We start from the raw sequence: 20,535 nt of genomic DNA on the forward strand, positions 1-20,535 counted from the left end.
GGTGAAAGCACCCGCCCCGTCGTTTGTGCGTCACGGGCAAATCGCTGCTCATGGCGCACAAAATCGTTAGGAGCCGTCACACGAACGTACCTACCTAGCGACGTCGCTGTTGCCGGCGAACCGCCTCCTTTCTAAGGGGGAGATTCGTGCGGCATCACTAAGCGGCCGCCCAATAGAAGCGGAGGGGTGGAGATGAGCGGCCGTAACATCTGCCCACCTCCATCCTTCCTCATCGCCGGCTGCCGCAGGTAAGTTGTAGTTCGTCATTCCTGGGTGTCACACCTAGCGATGTGTGCTGACTCGGGAACGATGAACAACCTCCGTCCTGCAACAATCAACGATTTTTTGAAAATGAACGACATGTCATCGATCAACGATAAGGTGAGTATTTTTGTTAACGGCCATTCGTTGGTGTCACATGCAACGACGTCGCTAACGATGCCGGATGTGCGTCACGGAATCCATGACCCCAGCGATATATCGTTAGATACATCGTTGGGTGTAACGGGGCCTTAATTCTTGACTCTTTCCTGTCTCCCTGCTTTCTGCTGTCTGCAACTCAAAGATATTTCCAGAATTCGTCCCTTCCTCAACCATTAATCTACTGAAATATTAGTGAATTCTCTCAGCATCTCTCACCTCGACAACTGAAATATTCTCCTCTGAGGCCTCCCTGCTAATAAAACTCTTGTACTTTTCTAATCCATAATTAACTCTGCTGCCTGACCAATCCACTTCTTCCCTTGCTATTCTTCCACCTCTGCGCTCTGCAAATCTTTTCATTGGCTCCCAATTTCCAAATAAATTCAGTTTAAACTAATAACACTGACCTACAAAGCCATGCATCTGTCTCCTCAATATACAGTGGGTAAGGAAAATATTCAGACCCCTTTACATTTTTCACTCTTTGTTTTATTGCAGCCATTTGGTAGATTTGAAAAAGTTCATTTTTTTCTCATTAATGTACATTCTGCACCCCATCTTGACAGAAAAAAACAGAAATGTAGAAATTTTTGCAAATTTATTAAACAAGAAAAACTGAAATATCACATGGTCATAAGTATTCAGACCCTTTCCTCAGTATTGAGTAGAAGCACCCTTTTGAGCTAGTACAGCCCTGAGTCTTCTTGGGAATGATGCAACAAGTTTTTCACACCTGAATTTGGGGATCCTCTGCCATTCTTCCTTGCAGATCCTCTCCAGTTCCATCAGGTTGGATAGTGAATGTTGGTGGAAAGCCATTTTCAGGTCTCTCCAGAGATGCTCAATTGTGTTTAGGTCAGGGCTCTGACTGGGCCAGTCAAGAATGGTCACAGAGTTGTTCTGAAGCCACTCCTTTGTTACTTTAGCTGTGTGCTTAAGGTCATTGTCTTGTTGGAAGGTGAACCTTTGGCCAATTCTGAGGTCCAGAGCACTCTGGAAGAGGTTTTCTTCCAGGATATTTCTGCACTTGCCCGCATTCATCTTCCCTTCAATTGCAAACAGTCATCCTGTCCCTGCAACTGAAAAACACCCCCATAACATGATGCTGCGACCACCATGTTTCACTGTTGGGATTGTATTGGGCAGGTGATAAGCAGTGCCTGGTTTTCTCCACACATACCGCTTAGAATTATCACCAAAAAGTTCTATCTTCATATCATCAGACCAGAGAATCTTATTTCTCATGGTATGTGAGTCTTTAATGTGTCTTTTTGCAAACTCTATGTGGACGTTTATATGTCATGCACTGAGGAGAGGCTTCCATCAGGCCACTCTGCCATAAAGGCCCTACTGGTGGTGGGCTGCAGTGATAGTTGACTTTGTGGAACTTTCTCCCATCTCCCTACTACATCTCTGGAGCTCAGCTACAGTGATCTTGGGGTTCTTCTTTGCCTCTCTCAAAAATGGTCTTCTCCCGTGATTGCACTGTTTGGCTGGACGGCCAGGTCTAGGAAGAGTTCTGGTAATCCCAAACTTCTTCCATTTAAGGATTATGGAGGTCACTGTGCTCCTAGGAACCTTGAGTACTGCAGAAATTATTTTGTAACCTTGGCCATATCTTTGCCTTGCCACAATTCTGTCTCTGAGCTCCTTGGGCAGTTCCTTTGAACTCATGATTCTCATTTGGTCTGGCATGCACTGTGAGCTGTGAGGTCTTATATAGACAGGTGTGTGCCTTTCCAAATCAATTCCTATCAGTTTAATTAAATACAGCTGAACTCCAATGAAGGAGTAGAACCATCTCAAGGAATATCAACAGGAAATGGACAGGATTTGACTTAAACATGAGTATCTGAGCAAAGGGGCTGAATACTTATGACCATGTGATATTTCCATTTTTCTTGTTTAATAAATTTGCAAAAATGTCTACATTTCTCGCTTTTCTCTGTCAAGATGGGGTGCAGAGTGTACATTAATGAGAAAAAAAATGAACTTTTTTGAATTTATCAAATGGCTGCAATGAAACAAAGAGTGAAAAATTTTATGGGGTCTGATTACTTTCCTTACCTACTGTATCTCTAAACTGATTTCCCAATCTCTTCCCACACATATTCTCCAGTCCTCTCAAGACCTCCATCGCTGTTTCAATTTCGTACATTCCTTACCTAATTGCCTCCAGAACTTCTCCCGAGCATCCCCCATTCTCTGGAATCCTGTGTTCCAACACTTCTCATTGTCTCCACTCCCTCCTTCCCCGTTATACTGTAGACCGTAAGCCCTCAAAGGCAGACCCTCTTTTCTCAGTATCTGTCTGGTATTGTTAGTGTTTGTTAGTTGTAATATATATTTTGTATATAACCCTTTTCCCATGTACAGCACCATGGAGTCAATGATGCCCCAATAATTATTTAAAATTATAATAATGTACTTTTATATATATATATATATATATATATATATATATATATAAATCTTATAAAAGTGGTTTTGCTGACAGTACTGTAAAGGTGTGAAGCTCAGCTAATTCTTTTCAATGTAGATAGGACCATACTATATTTATTTAATGTTCATCTCCAAACACGTTCTTGCTTCCTGCTTCACTTTATATAAATTATTACACACAGATGGTACATAAATTGTCATTTGGTAAAATATTTAAGTAATAGTTTCATTAAATGAACAACTCCTGTCTTTCCAGCTGTTTTTAACTATGTCTGACAGCAGCTTGCAAAACTCCTGGAGTGTTCCAGTACAAAAAGTCCAACTCACCTCTTAAAGTAGCTCACACCAGGATACGGAATTATTTTACCATCTATTGAAACAAAAGACTACACTTCAAACTACATTATTTTTCAAACATTAGAAAAGCTAAGACAAACATCACACTGCCAGTTTCAGGTGCACACCATTTTCTCTTCCAAATGGTTCTGCAGAGAGTTTTCCTAAAACTGCATCACATAAACATTAATGCCCTCATGATTTAATTATCCACTTCTCCTACTTTTAACTGCCGTCATCATCTTGGAATATAAAACACAGTTTTAGTTCAGTATATGAAATGCAAATCTTCCAAAATCTCAGCAGTTGGATGCAATGTCTACTAAGCATCAACTGATTATCGACCTCATTGGTCAGATGTTTGTTGATTTTATTTGTTTGTTTTCTTGTTTATACGATGTATGATGGATGTGTTTTTCTGATGGATCCTAATTTTCATAGAATTTCACAAACGCAAAAGTAAATATTATGGTACATATGCAGTTTTCATTGGCATTAATATTGCCTTCATACAAAGATCAATCTCCTGCCCATATCAGGGGAAAACGTTTCTCCTTGTGGAGACCTCATTTCAGGTCTCCGCAAGGACAAAAGTCTTCCCCTTAGATCCTACTATAATGTCTCATAAGCCAGATCAGTTCCCATACTTTGCACTGACGTTTCTGAAAATTGGGGTTCTGATCTGGTATAAATCCTAAGTTATAGGAAAAGGCTTGTTAAAGGGCCACTTTTGACTTTTAGAATTGCTGCTTCCAATAGGTGGCGCTAGCGTTCGTCTCTTTCCTCCCTGGAGAGACAATTTGAATACTGCCCATATAAGTAACAGCTACCAAAAATCCCTGTCTCCATTAAGTCCCGTTAAAGGGTTTTCCAAGAAAGATAGGTAATAAAGGTCTTATTAATAGGGGCCGCCTGCTAGAAGTCCCACCATATACAAGAACAATGGTCCCAATTCCTTCTTAGTCTTCATAGTGGTAGGAAATGAATAGAACAGCATGGTTCACAATGACTGCTTCCTTTCCCTTCAGTGTTTATAGGACTAGTAGAAATAGCCAAGAACAGTGCTCATTGATCTCCATCAGTCCAATAGGCATAAATGGACCAGCAGTGGTTTCCCTCTACCAGGCCACTTCATTTCAGCCCAATTGGGTTCCCTGTTCACATAATTGATGGGGTCTTTTATAGGCAAAACTCTTATTTTGCAACACAAACTTTCCAAATTGAAAACTTGATGTTATATCAATGTTAGCATAGGCATGTTCAGTCAATGTGGCACTCAAGCATTTTTCCAGGATTATTTAGTGGAAAAATTCTCGAGTCCCCCATTGCCTTCCATTATACATGGTACATGAGTCAAGCCGGTCTGAGCATCCAACTGCTGGTTACGAGTACCAAGCACCCGTGCATCATAGTGCTCGTTCATCACTAATAATAACTATAATAAGGAATATGTGGTCGAAGCACATAGTAAAGGTAATCCTAAATTCTTTCTTTGCTACTACATACTATTTAACTTCCAGCAGAAGACTGCCTTAAATATTTATTATCATGATATGCTATGCATACATTGGATATTACCATCTGTGACATTAGGTGATCAGTTCACAATGTGTGATCCAAAGAAGATTATTTCAATTTTCTGTTACTTGAGTAGGCTTATAGCACAATATTGGGCCTGTGCTAACATCGATATAACATCAAGTTGTCGAATTGGCCAAACAATTCCAGGAGGGATAACAAAGGAACTACTCACAAGAAAGTATGTAGAACTTATGCTCCAGGATTGTTATTTCATGGGAGCAATATGCCCAATTCAACATCTGCATGTGGTATTCGTTGATATTTTTGCGCTATATTCTTCAAAATTCTGAACAACATTCTTACATTTTGCGCAAAATTAAATATGCTCCTTATTTTTGTCTTTAACATCTATTTTGACTTTTTAGAATAAAAAAGTAGCATTTTCTACTAAAATGATGCAGAATTTCAGATGTACAGAAAATCAATTCAGGAAAGGGGGGACTGGAGTAAATTTGCTCTAAATTTTTTTGGCTTTTAAAAAGTCTCAATTGATGAATCAGGCAAGATATCTGTAAACTCCAAACCTTGCTCATAATGCTGAGCATAAAATAAAAGAAAAACAAGTGAACACATAAAGTATACCTTAAAAATAAAATGAAAAACAGCCAAAAAACACCAAACACTTGGCAGAAAAAGGGCACTCTGGTGTCTGGCAGCTTCGTGGAGAGAAGCTCCAAAGCAGTAGTACTGTGCAGATATATGGAATACTGTATTTAAATGAATATATAATTTTCAGATAAGGATCTGTATTTAATGGGTGTGCATTTAATTAAGAACAAAGTCTCACCGCATGGGTTCAACAACTTCAAAAAAGTTTAAATACTCCTCTATCTCTAATACAACTAATTAATTGAATAGGATTTTCTCTTCTGTGCCAAGTCCTCTAATGAAGCTCCACTTAACTAGAATTGATATTAAAATAATCACATTCATTATTTAGATCGTCTGTTTGTACTACTCCTTTTAGAGGTTTAAGTGGATGTTCCCAGATGGGACTTTAAAGAAAAAAAACAACTAGTTGTAAAAGTTACAAGTATAATTTAAATACAATAGAACCTGACCTTTGCAACAAAAGCTGAGCCAAAGCTTTTCTATACTTCAGTCAGAGCTCTAACTGTGAGCACAAAATACAGTATTTCTAATGAACAGTCAAAACGTCTTGTTGAGGGGAGGGTACAATTTCCCAAAATGTAGACCTCATGCACTACCAAAAATGTTATTGTAGTCATCAGGAGCATACATAGAAACCATGGGGCTATATAGCAGAAATTCTAATTAGCCCCTCCAAAAAAAAATAATCAGTGGGGTCACAGAGAAGCATACCACACAAGTTTGCAGCCCTTACAAGCTCCTGAATACTGAAGCCCCTAGAATCCCCTTTCAATGCAGCCATAAAGTATGATAGCAAAAAAATTGTCCCCTCCACCCAAACACAGTATGATACTCCCACAATGAATTCCTCTAGACGCACAGTATGATGACCCTACTATACCTCCCCTTAACTCTCCCGGCAAAATATGGTGACCCCAAAACAGTATGATTCCCCAACTGTGACCCCCAACACAGCCTTTCATACAGGATAATGGCCCCAATACCTTTCCACACAGTATGCTGGCACAGCCCTTAGCTCTGAATAATGGTCCCCTCTAACCCACCAAGCAGTATAATGGGCTCCACACTGTCTTAGTCTCCATATAGTATAATGCACCCCATGGCCTTCCATATGGTTTAATAGGCCACACATAGTTCTCCAAACAGTATAATGGGTGCCACATAATTCTTCAGTTTAATGGGCCCCACATGGTTCTCCAAACAGTATAATGGGCCAGATATAGTCCTCCATATGGCATAATGGAACCCACATAGTCCAAGATGTAGTATAATAGTATAATGGGCCCCACATTGCCTTCCATACAGCTTAATGGGTCTCACATTACCTTCCATATGGTATAATGCCCCCACATTGCCTTCTATATAGCATAATGGGCCCCACATTGCCCCAGAGTGGCCACGTAGTTTGTTGCCATTGGCGGTACGCCACTGGTGGTTATTGATTATTATTATTATAAACTGACACGAGACTATTACTACACTCTTTGTATCTGCTTCTTCATTATCCTTGCTCTGATTGTTTACATATATAGCCCTTGAAAATCACATTGTGTAAGGCTCACATACACAGTAGTCGGATATTGGCTCAAGGAAGCTTTAACTGATCATTTGGCTGACAGCCATTGCAGTCAGTAGTCCTATACACCGGAGCGCTCAATCAGATGAGTGTTCCTGTGTTCTTTATAACAAATCCATCATCAGACATGTTTGGCGATGGTTTATCAAAGAGGTCAGAAGTCCAAAATAGGATATGTCCTATCGACATCTCCACCGACCATCAATGATCCGGAGCCCCTATACACATTAAACTCTTTGCCAAATCCATTGAAACCAGCTGGTTTTGGTGACATTGCTATAATGTGTAAGGGGGCCTTTAGTCTTTACATTGATTGAAATAACATAAAATCATTTTTTCAGCTTACGCCAATTGAAAGTAAATCTTATGAGATTGCATTGCTTATGTATAGTGATAGGGGTCAAAGATGTAGTAAAGAAGCATACATTATATTTATAGGCAAGTGAACTGTTTAAAATATTAGAAATATAATATGCTTGTCTATGTATCTTTTTGAGGGCCATAATCACATCACATTTGCAATGTTTGGCTCCCAGCAAGCACACTAAATGTGTCCACAATGGTATATTAGTAAGAAAGAGAACAAAAAAGCATACAGTTTGCCTTCATCTGGATGGTATATGTTGGTACAACATCTAAAACGGTACATAATGGAATTCCAGATTACATGATTCAATCCAGTAAAGTCCGGATAATAAAATACTGTATGTACCGTTTGAAATATGATGTAACATAGATGTTTATGGGTATCAGATGGCATCCATGACTAGTTATCTATATGGCACCTGTCAAAGCCTTCATTTATCTTAGGGTACCTTCACACTTTAGCGATGCAGCAGCGATCCGACGAGCGATCTGACCTGGTCAGGATCGCCGCTGTATCGCTACATGGTCGCTGGTGAGCTGTTAAACAGGCAGATCTCACCAGCGACCAGTGACCAGCCCCCAGCCAGCAGCAACGTGCAAGCGACGCTGCACTTGCACGGAGCCGGCGTCTGGAAGCTGCGGACACTGGTAACTAAGGTAAACATCAGGTATGGTTACCCGATGTTTACCTTAGTTACCAGCTCACACCGCTTAACTTAGCGTGTGCAGGGAGCAGGAGCCGGCACTGGCAGCGTGAGAGCTGCGGAGGCTGATAACGAAGGTAAATATCGGGTAACCACCTTGGTTACCCGATGTTTACCTTGGTTACAGCTTACCGCAGGCTGTCAGACGCCGGCTCCTGCTCCCTTCACATTCAGGATTGTTGCTCTCTCGCTGTCACACACAGCAATGTGTGCTTATCAGCGGGAGAGTAACAATAAAAAAACGAAACAGGGCTGTGTGTAATGAGCAGCGATCTCACAGCAGGGGCCAGATCGCTGCTCAGTGTCACACACAGCGAGATCGCTAATGAGGTCACAAAAAACGTGACTCAGCAGCGATCTCAGTAGCGATCTCGCTGTGTGTGAAGTACCCCTTATATGTTGGGAGCTTTTCTCTTTGTATGGGATAAACAGAGTACAAAAACAGAATGTGAACAGCTACTTACTTAACTTTTAACATGTAAAGTAATAAAAACATCCTCATGCCTCTGGGCTTGGTATACTGATATGCCAAAAAATGGGCGTTGCTCGGCACCAGACGTATTACATGTTTTTGACTTACTTTTTGTACCTGACTCACTAGTTTAAATTTGCCAGAAATAGAATCGTGTAGAGCATATCATACCCCGGATTTCATAGAAGTGCGGGCCATTATTTTGGTGTCAAATATTGGTGTAACGTCAGCCATCCAAGAGGTACCATGAGAAAGAGATCGGCTTTTCTGATCGAGCTGGTACAGTTCTGCCTCTCTGTTTCTTTGCTATTCATTCTCAATTCAACAAGTCGCCCATCGCCAGCTCATAAAAATAACCCAATAGACTAATATAGTGTAACACACATTTCTGGGTTGTGGATATGTGTGATCTTTTATGCTTAGTCCTCATGTAGTCCTCACTTTCCTTCTGTAGTGTAGGCTATTTTTATTCACATTTTAATGTAATTTGTAGTCTATAAACTATATCATTTTATATTACAGTAGTGACCTACTTCAGATGTTTTTGCATTTATACTAGAACAAACCAATGCAATAATTTATCGTAGAGGTTTTTTTTATAGTAGTTATTCCACACAGATGCCAGGTGTAGACTGTAATGGAGAAATCTCCAGTATATTTTGGATTTTGTGAACCTCCAGCTATTTTTGTTCCTCTGAAATAAAAATGAAGTCCAGGTGGGCGGGTGAGAGAGTCATGTATAGAAATTATTTTCAGCAGATATAGAAGAACATGCCACTTTAGCAGTTTTCACCTGAACAAACCCATTCATCCACAATAATTGTAAATTGCCAGCTTGGGTATACGTCCCTATTATTTACTGAGTAATTTTGCCTTAAAAAGAACCATAATTTTATGACTGGTACACACTTCAGAAGTAATTCCCCTTAAGTCACTTTACAACTCAGGAGGTCTCTTTTTTAAAAAAAAAAGAAAGACATTTTTTTACTCTGTTTTTATTGTTGTATTATTGTGTTTTTTTAGTAGCTAAGTATAAATTGTTTTGTGCACATGTGTATTCTGCATATGTCTGTTTTATGGTAGAGTACCCAGACAAGAGGTTCATTCTGTGTGGAGTGTCTAAACTGATTACCCCGCCAGCTTTCCACACATAATTAGACTTTAAACATATATTATCAGCATAGATTCAGACGCGAAAGCATAAATGAGAAGGATTAGAGTTTTGAGAACACAAAGTGACATTTTAATGAAATATTTTACTTGAGAGCATTCTTTAACCTCTATGACTAGGATAATATGGATGAACACTGGCATAATAGTCATAGTGGATTCTCGCTTATTATCTAATAAACAATAGTCTGCTTTTCAAGTGGTCCCACTTCTTAATGAGTGAGACTCTACTCATGGAGCACACTGAAGGGATCAAGCAATAGAATAACACAAGTATTTGTTCTCTAATTGTGCTGAACACTCATGAGAAACATGAAGAACTTGACAATGAGTTTTCATCTTCCACTCTTACTTTTGCTAGATCTTGCCTGTCTCTTTTGGAGCCATAGACCTTTAAATCTAGGACCATAAATTAAATAAATTAGCCTTTATTATAATTTAAGATGATTTTTCAGCCAAAAAATTGCGGTCAGATGATGGTTATTAGTCAATAGGAAAATGGAATACCCACTACAAATGAGTTGGCAGTCTATAGTCAAGATTTGGCAGTCTACAATCATATACAGTGACTTCAGACTTCTGTTCAAGCCTGAAATACCTCCAGAAGGAGTTGTTTAGCTGTGAAAATTCATTGTTACATACCCAAATAGGAAATTATTAGGGATGATCGAATATCACAAATATTCGGCAATATTCAGCTTTGCGAATATCCGACGAATAGGTCGCTGCTATGCGAATATTCGATGTGCAATGTACGTCTATGGGAAGCCCGAATAGTAGCTATTAGGCAACTATTCGGGTTTCCCATAGACTTACATTGCGCATCGAATATTCGCAAATAGTCGAATAGCAGCGACCCATTCGGCGAATGTGGGCTTTGCCAAATATTTGAGGTATTCAATCATCCCTAGAAATTATGCATTAATAGATAGAGGTCAGTATAAGAATTTCTGGTCAAGAGTGAACAGCATTTACAAAGTGCGTCATGTCCTGTCCTACATGATGATGCTGCAAAGAAATTGAAAAATTACCACCACAAAGGAGGTTTCTGACAAGTAGAGTGCCCTTATATGCATTAGATTGTCAGCGAATCCTGAGACTTATCTAATGTAGAATATATTTTCACATACTGTACACATTCCATATTGAGAAATTTGAGTAAAATTAAAGATGAGCAAATCTCTTCAATGCAAATCAAATTTGTCTTGAATTTTAACAAACATTCACCAAAATGTGTATTTTTTGCTGTTGAATTCATGTGAATTTAGCAAACTGACAGTCAGTAGCAAGTTAATAATAAAATATATTTACCTTCGCTTTCACCTAATGTTTTTGGTCTGGTTACTTGGGTTGTCTTCACTGAGCCATTTTTAGTGTCTTCCAACATTTGATATCTTTGGCATTTCCTGCGCCGACTAATTTGTGAAATCACAATGTCGTGAAACGTCATAGCGTCACACCCTAGTCAACACAGGAGACACCAAAGCAGTTGGCTACAGAAAGCTAAAGGTTCCGTCACACTAAGTGACACTCGAGCGATCCCACCAGCAATCTGACCTGGCAGTGATCGCTGGAGCGTCGCTACACGGGTTGCTGGTGAGCTGTCACACAGGCAGATCTCACCAGCGACCAGTAACCAGCCCCCAGCCAGCAGCGACACGTGAAAGCATGCTGCGCTTGGTAACTAAGGTAAATATCGGGTAACCAACCCGATATTTACCTTGGTTACCAGCGCACACCGCTTAGCGTTGGCTCCCTGCACTCCTAGCCAGAGTACACATCGAATTAATTACCCGATGTGTACTCTGCTACGTGTGCAGGGAGCAGGGAGCTAGCTTCTGCGGACGCTGGTAACCACGGAAAACATCGGGTAACGAAGAAGCCTTTACCTTGGTTACCCGATATCTACCTTCGTTACCAGCGTCAGCCGCTCTTACACTGCCAGTGCCGGCTCCCTGTTCCCTGCACTCCTAGCCACAGTACACATCGGGTTAATTACCCGATGTGTACTCCGGCTACGTGTGCATAGATCAGGGAGCTGGCACTGACAGCGTGAGAGCGGCAGACGCTGGTAACGAAGGTAAATATCGGGTAACCAAGGTAAGGGCTTCTTGGTTACCCGATGTTTACCGTGGTTACCAGCGTCCGCAGAAGCCGGCTCCCTGCTGCCTGCACATTCAGTTGTTGCTCTCTCGCTGTCACACACAGCGATGTGTGCTTCACAGCGGGAGAGCAACAACTAAAATATGTTCCAGGACATTCAGCAACAACCAGCGACCTCACAGCAGGGGCCAGGTTGTTGCTGGATGTCACACACAGCAACATCACTAGCAACATCACTGCTACGTCACAAAAGTTGTGCCTCAGTAGCAATGTTGCTAGCGATGTTGCTTAGTGTCACGTGGCCTTAAGTTGTTGAGGTCCAGGATGTTGGAAGAAGCTGAAAATGGCCCAGTAAAAACTACACCGGTGACCAGACCAAAGAAGACAACTAGATTAAAGCAGATATGCTCAACAGGACAAATGAGGTTTGGAAAAGTATATTTTTTTTAATTTATTTTACTTATTTTTATGCTCTTGGATCTGAAGAGACCTTAGGCCATAAAGGTGTACATTTGATTCACATAGAAAAACTTCAATGCAAATCTAATGTCCTTGTCAAAATTAATCAAACTGCAGAATTTAAATATCTGCAGATTTGATGATTACTAGTACACATTAAATAATCCATGGCTTGGGATTGAAGAGAAAATAGATTTATTTATTGCAGTATAAAAGCTCTATAAAAAATGTCACAATTTTTGTCTGTAATGTGATAACACGTACCATACTAACCTGCAGATTTTTGTCACAGCAACAATGTAACAAACCTATACACTCAAAGAAAACGACAAGTTTTTGTAAAAAATTATATTTGCCTCATCTCTTCTTTGCAGAAAACCATGTGTACTGTATATGTCCAAATTTGGCCAATTCCAACTCCATATACTGTAGTTAAGCTTTACCAAAATGCTAACCCAATAGCTAGAACTAAACTGAAGTTTAATACCTCTTGATATAAAGCTCCCAGGTATTGAAGGAGGTGTTCACTATTTGGACAACCCCTTCTCATTCCCCATGTTTGCACCCATTAAAATTAAAAAGCTTATACTCACCTTCCGTTCTGGTGCTATTGCAGTGATATAGGCTCTCACTCTCCTGTGGCTCACATGAGGTTGTGACCGCCAGCCTCACCGTCCACACCTTCGGACATATAAGTAATAAATAGCAAGTGAGAATTGTAGCTGGCCGCTCACTTCCTGTTGATTAATTATATATCTGAAGTTGGGGAGAGAGAAGCCGACGGTGATTGGGAGTGGGCCTCATACGAGCCCTGGGAGAGTGAGTGTAGCATGCATCGTTTTTTTATTTTAACAGGGGCAAACATGGGGAATGAGAAAGGTTTGGCCAAGTACTGGGCAATCCCTTTAATATTTCGACCCTATAAAATCAGCTTAACCATTGCATGGTTTGTAATGAGTACCAAGATACAGTCTGTTAGGTTTATTTGTATATGAAAAGGAATGTAGTCCCCCTTACTTAAAATCTATGTTTTTCTTTCAGGTTTACAGGATCAAATTTACCCCCTCCAGTTATCAGCAGCAAGAATTGGCTACGGATTCACTTCACTTCTGATGGCAATCATAGACAGAAGGGTTTCAGTGCACAATACCAGGGTAAGTGGAAACCACAGAATTGATATATACAGGAATCATTTTTAGGACCAGTTCTTGATTGACAAAATTGAACTGCTGTCTTCTAAGTAGTAAAATAAGAAAAATCAATCTTGCTATAGTGCAAATGGTATACTTCTGTGCAAATTGTATACTTAGCTATATAGTAGTGAAATACCTAATTTGTCCATAAAAAATACAGTAATAGGAAGTTGTCCCTCTTAGGAACCCTTCTATGATCCCATGTAGTTCCCACAATAGTGGGATCTTGACACAATTTATAACATTTTCACCTACTTGAATAGGTGTCAGGTAATATTCCAATTTCCTCGCAAGTAAAAATCATTTTAAGGGATCCCAGAACTAGAAGTAACCTATAACAAGTCGACTAGGTAGAACTGTGGGCCACTATTTGGAATCATACACCCCTGTGAGTATGACATAGGAAAGAATGAGATTTTTAGTAACATTACTTACACTTGCTTTCTTTAGATTTGTGAAGAGTAAAAGTGTTGAAAACTAGTAGGGCCCATTATAGCACTAATATGGCATGTAGCATCATTTGTGACTTTCCAATGCAAAAAAATGGAACAAATCAATTGGAAAATTCCCTTCTAAGTATTTGTCAAGCTGAACTATTTCCTACAACATTTTCATTAAAGCATAACCTTTGTTTTAATTATTATTTTTATTTAAAAAATCAATAGTACTCATAAAAATAGGCAAATTTGTAATGTATCTGATCAGACAAAATTGTTTTTTTTTCTCCTCCTGGACTGACCTTTTATTCTCAAAATTGTTCCTTTCCAGGTAAATCTGTCTGCAGTGAATACAGATCTTTGTATTACCAAGATAGGAGATGGCAGTTGCTTCTGAACAGATTATATTGTAGAAAACTGGGGCAGAGGAAAAGGAAGTGCAATAGGAAGAGCTCCTCCTTCCCCCTCTCCCATCCTTTTTGCATAGAATCTTATAAAAACCAACTGACATCTCTTATCTCAGTAATGTAAACATCATAACAAATCTGTGTATCTAAAGGGGGTGTTACACGCAGCAAATTGCTGCCCGTGGCGCACAATATCATTTGGACCCGTCACACGTACTTACCTGCCTAGCGACATCGCTGTTGCCGGCGAACCAGGGCGGTTTGTGCGGCGTCACAGCGACGTCACTAAGCGGCCACCCAATAGAAGCAGAGGGGCGGAGATGAGTGGGATGTAAGATCCCGCCCACCTCCTTCCTTCCCAATTGCCGGCGGCCGCAGATAAGCTGCAGTTCGTCGTTCCCAAGGTCTCACACGTAGCGAACAACCTGCGTGCTCTGCAATCAACGATTTTTTAAAAAGGAACAACGTGTCAACGATGGACGATAAGGTGAGTATTTTCCATCGTTAACGGTCGTTCCTTGCTGTCACGCGCAACAACGTCGCTAACGATGCCGGATGTGCATCACGGAATCCGTGACCCAGGCGATATATCGTTAGAAACATCGCTGCGTGTGACGGGGCCTTTAGGCAGCATGGTGGCATGGGTATTAGCACTGATTGGCTGAGTGCTAGGGTCCTGGGTTCAAATCATCCCATGGACAAAAGTTTGTTTCCTATGGGTTTCCTCCCACACAACAAAAACTTACTGATAGGAAATTTACATAGTGAGCCCCAATGGGGACAGTGATGATTATATCTGTAATTTGCTGCAGAATATCATGGTGCTATGTAAGTAAAGTAGATTCCACTTTCTGAATCTAATGCCTGCTTTACACGGTACGATCTATCGTGTGATAGCACGAGCGATCGTACCCGCCCCCGTCGTTTTTGCGTCACGGGTAAATCGCTGTCCGTGGTGCACAAACTCGTTTAACCCCTGTCACACGCACTTACCTTACGGATGACCTCACTGTGGGCAACAAACGTCCACTTCCTAAAGTGGGAGGGACGTTCGGCGTCACAGCGACGTCACACGGCAGCTGGCTAATAGAAGCAGAGGGGCGGAGATGAGCGGGATGTAAACATCCCACCCACCTCCTTCCTTCCGCATTGCCGGCGGGTGCCGCGGGACGCAGGTAAGCTGAGTTCATCATTCCCGTGGTGTCACACGGAGCAACGTGTGATGCCACGGAAACGATGAACAACCGGCGCCATTTTAATTACACAATTTTATGAAACCTAGCAACGAGTACACGACTCACGATTTGTGAGCGATACTGCGTCGCTAGGAGGTGTCACACGAGACGACATCGTGTACGATGCCGGATGTGCGTCACGAAAACCGTAAGCCCGACGAAGCATCGCACGATAGCTTGTCTCGTGTAAAGCACCCTTAAGACCAGACTACATCATATCAATTATAAAGTGTATGCCTTTTAATCACTTTGGCACATCTTACGGTATGTGCACACATTTGGTATTTGTTTTTTATGCGTTTTTGCTGCCTGTTTTTGGAGCAGATTTGTCCCACTCATTAGCATGGGTAGCATCTGCAGCAAAAACGTTGCCAAAATTGATGTTTTACAGATATAAATCTACATCAAATCTGCAAGAAGAAAATAACGTGTGCGTGGGACAAACCCTTTAGGTTTTGTGACAACTCTACACTCAAAAACGCAATAAAAACAAGTGTGCAAACAGCCTTATAGTTTTGGCATATGAAGCACCAATATTAATAAATGTGTGCCTTTTGCTATTTTTTAGCTCAGGCGGCATAATCTAGCCTTGTTTATTACAGTATTCCGACTTTTGCCGTATGAATGATTCATGAGAAGATGTATCTGTTTCTTTAGTCTATCAAGCTTTGCAGTTGTATTCACAGACGCATAGATATCCCAAAAGGCAGAACTGACATGCTGTGCTTTTTGTCATTTGAGTTTTTTTCATTACTGTTTGACAATACTAATCTTGGGAAGTATTGAGGTTTCACATTTAACAAAGCCACAGTGAGGTAGTCATAAAGCACAGCGAAGATTTATATAAGGAGAAGATGATAAACTGAGAGTTTCTTGCAGTAAGAGTACAAATAACACCGACAAAGGTGTAACTTCAATCTCCTGAGCTCCAATGCAAAATTTGTGACAGGCACCCCCACCTATTATGCATCATTTATAGGCACAGGGTTACCTCTAATGGCCTGGGGGCGACTACTTCATCTGGCCTTCTCTTATACCAATGACTTTAAACAGTAAAGCGGGCTTTACACGCTACGATATTTCTACAATTGCTAGCGATATCGTACGCAAAAGCACCCACCCCCGTCGTGCATGCGATATCGTGTGATCGCTGCCGCAGCGAACATTATTGCACTTACCTGGTTGGCTGCATCGTTGTGACTGCCGAACAATCCCTCCCTCTAGGGGGAGGTGCGTTCGGCGTCACGGCGACGTCACCGCGACGTCACTAAGCGGCCGGCCAATCAAAGCGGAGGGGCGGAGATGAGCGAGACGAACATCCCGCCCACCTCCTTCCTTCCTCATTGCGGGCGGGACGCAGGTAAGGTGAGGTTCCTCGTTCCTGCGGTGTCACACACAGCGATGTGTGCTGCCGCAGGAACGACAAACAACATCTATAAACAACCATTAACAATTTTTGGTTTTAGGATGACCTCTCCATGGTGAACAATTTTCACCACTTTGGAGGACGTTTAAGGTCGCTGGTGTTACACACTGCGATACCGTTAATGACGCCGGATGTGCGTCACTTACGACGTGACCCCGACGTTAAAACATTAACGATATCGTAGCGTGTAAAGCCCCCTTAATGAGCACTACTTATTCTCTATTTAGTGTTCACTACTCTAAAAAAGTTGTTTGGGTTGTGTGACCCACAACCAGTGTAAATCGCATGTACAGCTGCTGCACGGACACAAGTCACAAAGACTACGGTTCAAATTCCAGGGGAAGACATGAATAAAAGCCAGGTTAATCCTGCGCTACTGTCTGGGAAGGAATCCAATATAAAAGCAGAGTTAAAATAAAAGGTGGTTTATTCAACGGGTTTTGAAGTATGCTTATCTTCTTCGTCAGTGATGGTCATTAAAATACTTTTTGGTGGCCTTCCTCAAATAATTAAGTTTACTTTGAAACACATAAAATGAACCATCTTTTATTTTCAACTCTGCTTTTATATTTGATTCATGCACCGACAGCAGCGCAGGATTAATCACGCTTTTATTCATGTTTTCTCCTCGATTTTAGAGATAGACCTGCACATTCCTGCCTTTCACCAGGCCCAGACACAGGGATCAAATAAAGTCAGGGGCATGCTGAAGCTTATAGTCCTGACCTGTCTGCAGCATGAGTGGGAAGGAGATCACATGTCAGGGGCATGCTGGACATTGTAATCCTGTCTGCAGCATAAGGGGAAGGGGGATCACATGTCAGGGTCATACTGGAGCTTGTAGTCTTGTCCTGTCTGATGTCAGGGGCATACTGGACTTCGTAGTCCTATCTTGTCTAATGTTAGGGGCATTCTGGAGCTTGTAGTACTGTCCTGTCTGATGTCAGAGGCATGCTGGAGCTTGTAGTTCTGTCCTGTATGATATCAGGAGCATACTGGAGCATGTAGTCTTGTCCTGTCTAATGTCAGGGGCATTCTAGAACTTGTAGTCCTAACCTGTCTGATGTCAGGGGCATACTGAAGCTTGTAGACTGCCAGGACCCAACCACCACCATTTTCCCCCCCCCTAGAAAGACACGACACCGTTCTCTTATAAATTAAAAATACTTTTATTTGAATTTTCCATTTTTTGGAGAGAGGCATGGGGAAAAACCACTCTCATCTTTTGGCATAAAATTTGGTCGCAGCTTTTTACCAGGCATTAACTTGCCAACATCACGGGGTTCAGGTAAATGTACCGCCTTCCGGCCGTCCGGCGCGGGTAATTCACCACCACTTTTCCTACCCCTTCCGCTGCTGCGACTTAAACACCGTAAACTCAATCAAAATAGGAAAAACAAAAGGGAGGGAGGGTGGGAAACAGGTCCGGGTTCTGCAGCAGAGAGGCCGGAAGCTGGGCAACACAGTGATATGTAACCAGGAGGCGGGGCTTAGGCCAGTCACACCACAGAAGGCGGGGGCGGCAGGTCAGTGTCTTTCCAGGGGGGAGACCTCTATTTAAACATGCATAGGGGCCAGCAGTCAGGGGGCAGCATCTCAAGTTTCTGGCTGCAGTGCCCCTCAGTCTTGTCCTGTCTGATGTCAGGGGCATTCTGGAGCTTGTAGTCCTGTCCTGTCTGATATCAGGAGCATACTGGAGCATGTAGTCTTGTCCTGTCTGATGTCAGGGGCATTCCGGAGCTTGTAGTCCTGTCCTGTCTGATGTCAGGGGCATTCTGGAGCTTGTAGTCTTGTCCTGTCTGATGTCAGGGGCGTACTGGAGCTTGTAGTCTTGTCCTGTCTGATGTCAGGGGCATTCTGGAGCTTGTAGTCTTGTCCTGTCTGATGTCAGGGGCATTCTAGAGCTTGTAGTCCTGTCCTGTAGTGATATCAGGAACATGCTGGAGCTTATAGTCCTGTTCTGTCTGATATCAGTGGTATACTGGAGCTTGTAGTCTTGTCCTGTCTGATATAAGGGCATTGAGGAATTCGTAGTCCTGTCCTGTCAGATGTCAAGGGCATTCTCCAGCTTGTAGTCCTGTCCTGTCTGATGTCAGAGGCATGCTGGAGCTTGTAGTCCTGTCTGATATCAGGGGTATACTGGAGCTTGTAGTCCTGTCCTGTAGTGATATCAGGAACATGCTGGAGCTTATAGTCCTGTTCTGTCTGATATCAGTGGTATACTGGAGCTTGTAGTCTTGTCCTGTCTGATATAAGGGCATTGAGGAATTCGTAGTCCTGTCCTGTCAGATGTCAAGGGCATTCTCCAGCTTGTAGTCCTGTCCTGTCTGATGTCAGAGGCATGCTGGAGCTTGTAGTCCTGTCTGATATCAGGGGTATACTGGAGCTTGTAGTCCTGTCTGATGTCAGAGGCATGCTGGAGCTTGTAGTCCTGTCCTGTCTGATGTCAGAGGCATGCTGGAGCTTGTAGTCCTATCCTGTCTGATGTCAGAGGCATGCTGGAGCTTATAGTCCTGTCTGATATCAGGGGTATACTGGAGCTTGCAGTACTGTCTGATGTCAGAGGCATGCTGCAGCTTGTAGTCCTGCCGTGTCTGATATCAGGGGCATTCTGAAGCTTGTAGTCCTGTCCTGTCTGATGTCAGGGACATTCTGAAGCTAGTAGTCCTGTCCTGTCTGATGTCAGGGGCATGCTGAACTATCTAGTCCTGTCCTGTCTGATATCAGGGGCATTCTGGAATTCGTAGTCTTGTCCTGTCTGAAGTCAGGGTCATGCTGGACATTGTAGTCCTGTCCTGTGTAGGGGCATGCTGGACTTTGTAGTCCTGTCCTGTCTGATGTCAGGGGCATTCTGGAATTTGTAGTCCTGTCCTGTGTGATGTCAGGGACATGCTGGACTTTGTAGTCCTGTCCTGTCTGATGTCAGGGACATTCTGGAGCTTGTAGTCCTGTCCTGTCTGATGTCAGGGACATTCTGGAGCTTGTAGTCCTGTCCTGTCTGATGTCAGGGACATTCTGAAGCTGGTAGTCCTGTCCTGTCTGATGTCAGGGGCATGCTGAACTATCTAGTCCTGTCCTGTCTGATATCAGGGGCATTCTGGAATTCGTAGTCTTGTCCTGTCTGATGTCAGGGTCATGCTGGGCATTGTAGTCCTGTCCTGTGTCGGGGCATGCTGGACTTTGTAGTCCTGTCCTGTCTGATGTCAGGGGCATTCTGGAATTCGTAGTCCTGTCCTGTGTTATGTCAGGGACATGCTGGACTTTGTAGTCCTGTCCTGTCTGATGTCAGGGACATTCTGGAGCTTGTAGTCCTGTCCTGTCTGATGTCAGGGACATTCTGAAGCTAGTAGTCCTGTCCTGTCTTATGTCAGGGGCATGCTGAACGATCTAGTCCTGTCCTGTCTGATGTCAGGGGCATGCTGAACTATCTAGTCCTGTCCTGTCTGATGTCAGGGGCATGCTGGAGTTTGCAGTCCTGTTCTGTCTGATATAAGGGGCATGCTGGACATTATAGTCTTGTCCTATCTGATGTCAGGGGCGTTCTGGAGCTTGTAGTCTTGTTCTGTCTGATGTCAGGGGCATTCTGGAGCTTG

The 20,535-nt window shown here is 42.3% G+C and overlaps 1 protein-coding gene across 3 annotated transcripts in view; it reads left to right on the plus strand.

The window, feature by feature from the left end:
- CSMD2 (CUB and Sushi multiple domains 2) overlaps window positions 1–20,535 on the plus strand; it is a 1,639,331-nt gene that overhangs the window by 968,316 nt on the left and 650,480 nt on the right. For all 3 annotated transcript variants that reach the window (XM_075336114.1, XM_075336115.1, XM_075336117.1), the window contains exon 6: window positions 13,286–13,398. In XM_075336114.1, the coding sequence (XP_075192229.1) occupies window positions 13,286–13,398 (113 nt within the window). The remainder of the gene's footprint in view (window positions 1–13,285; window positions 13,399–20,535) is intronic.

The sequence above is a fragment of the Anomaloglossus baeobatrachus genome, chromosome 2, assembly GCF_048569485.1.
Source record: "Anomaloglossus baeobatrachus isolate aAnoBae1 chromosome 2, aAnoBae1.hap1, whole genome shotgun sequence".
Classification (NCBI taxonomy): domain Eukaryota; kingdom Metazoa; phylum Chordata; class Amphibia; order Anura; family Aromobatidae; genus Anomaloglossus; species Anomaloglossus baeobatrachus.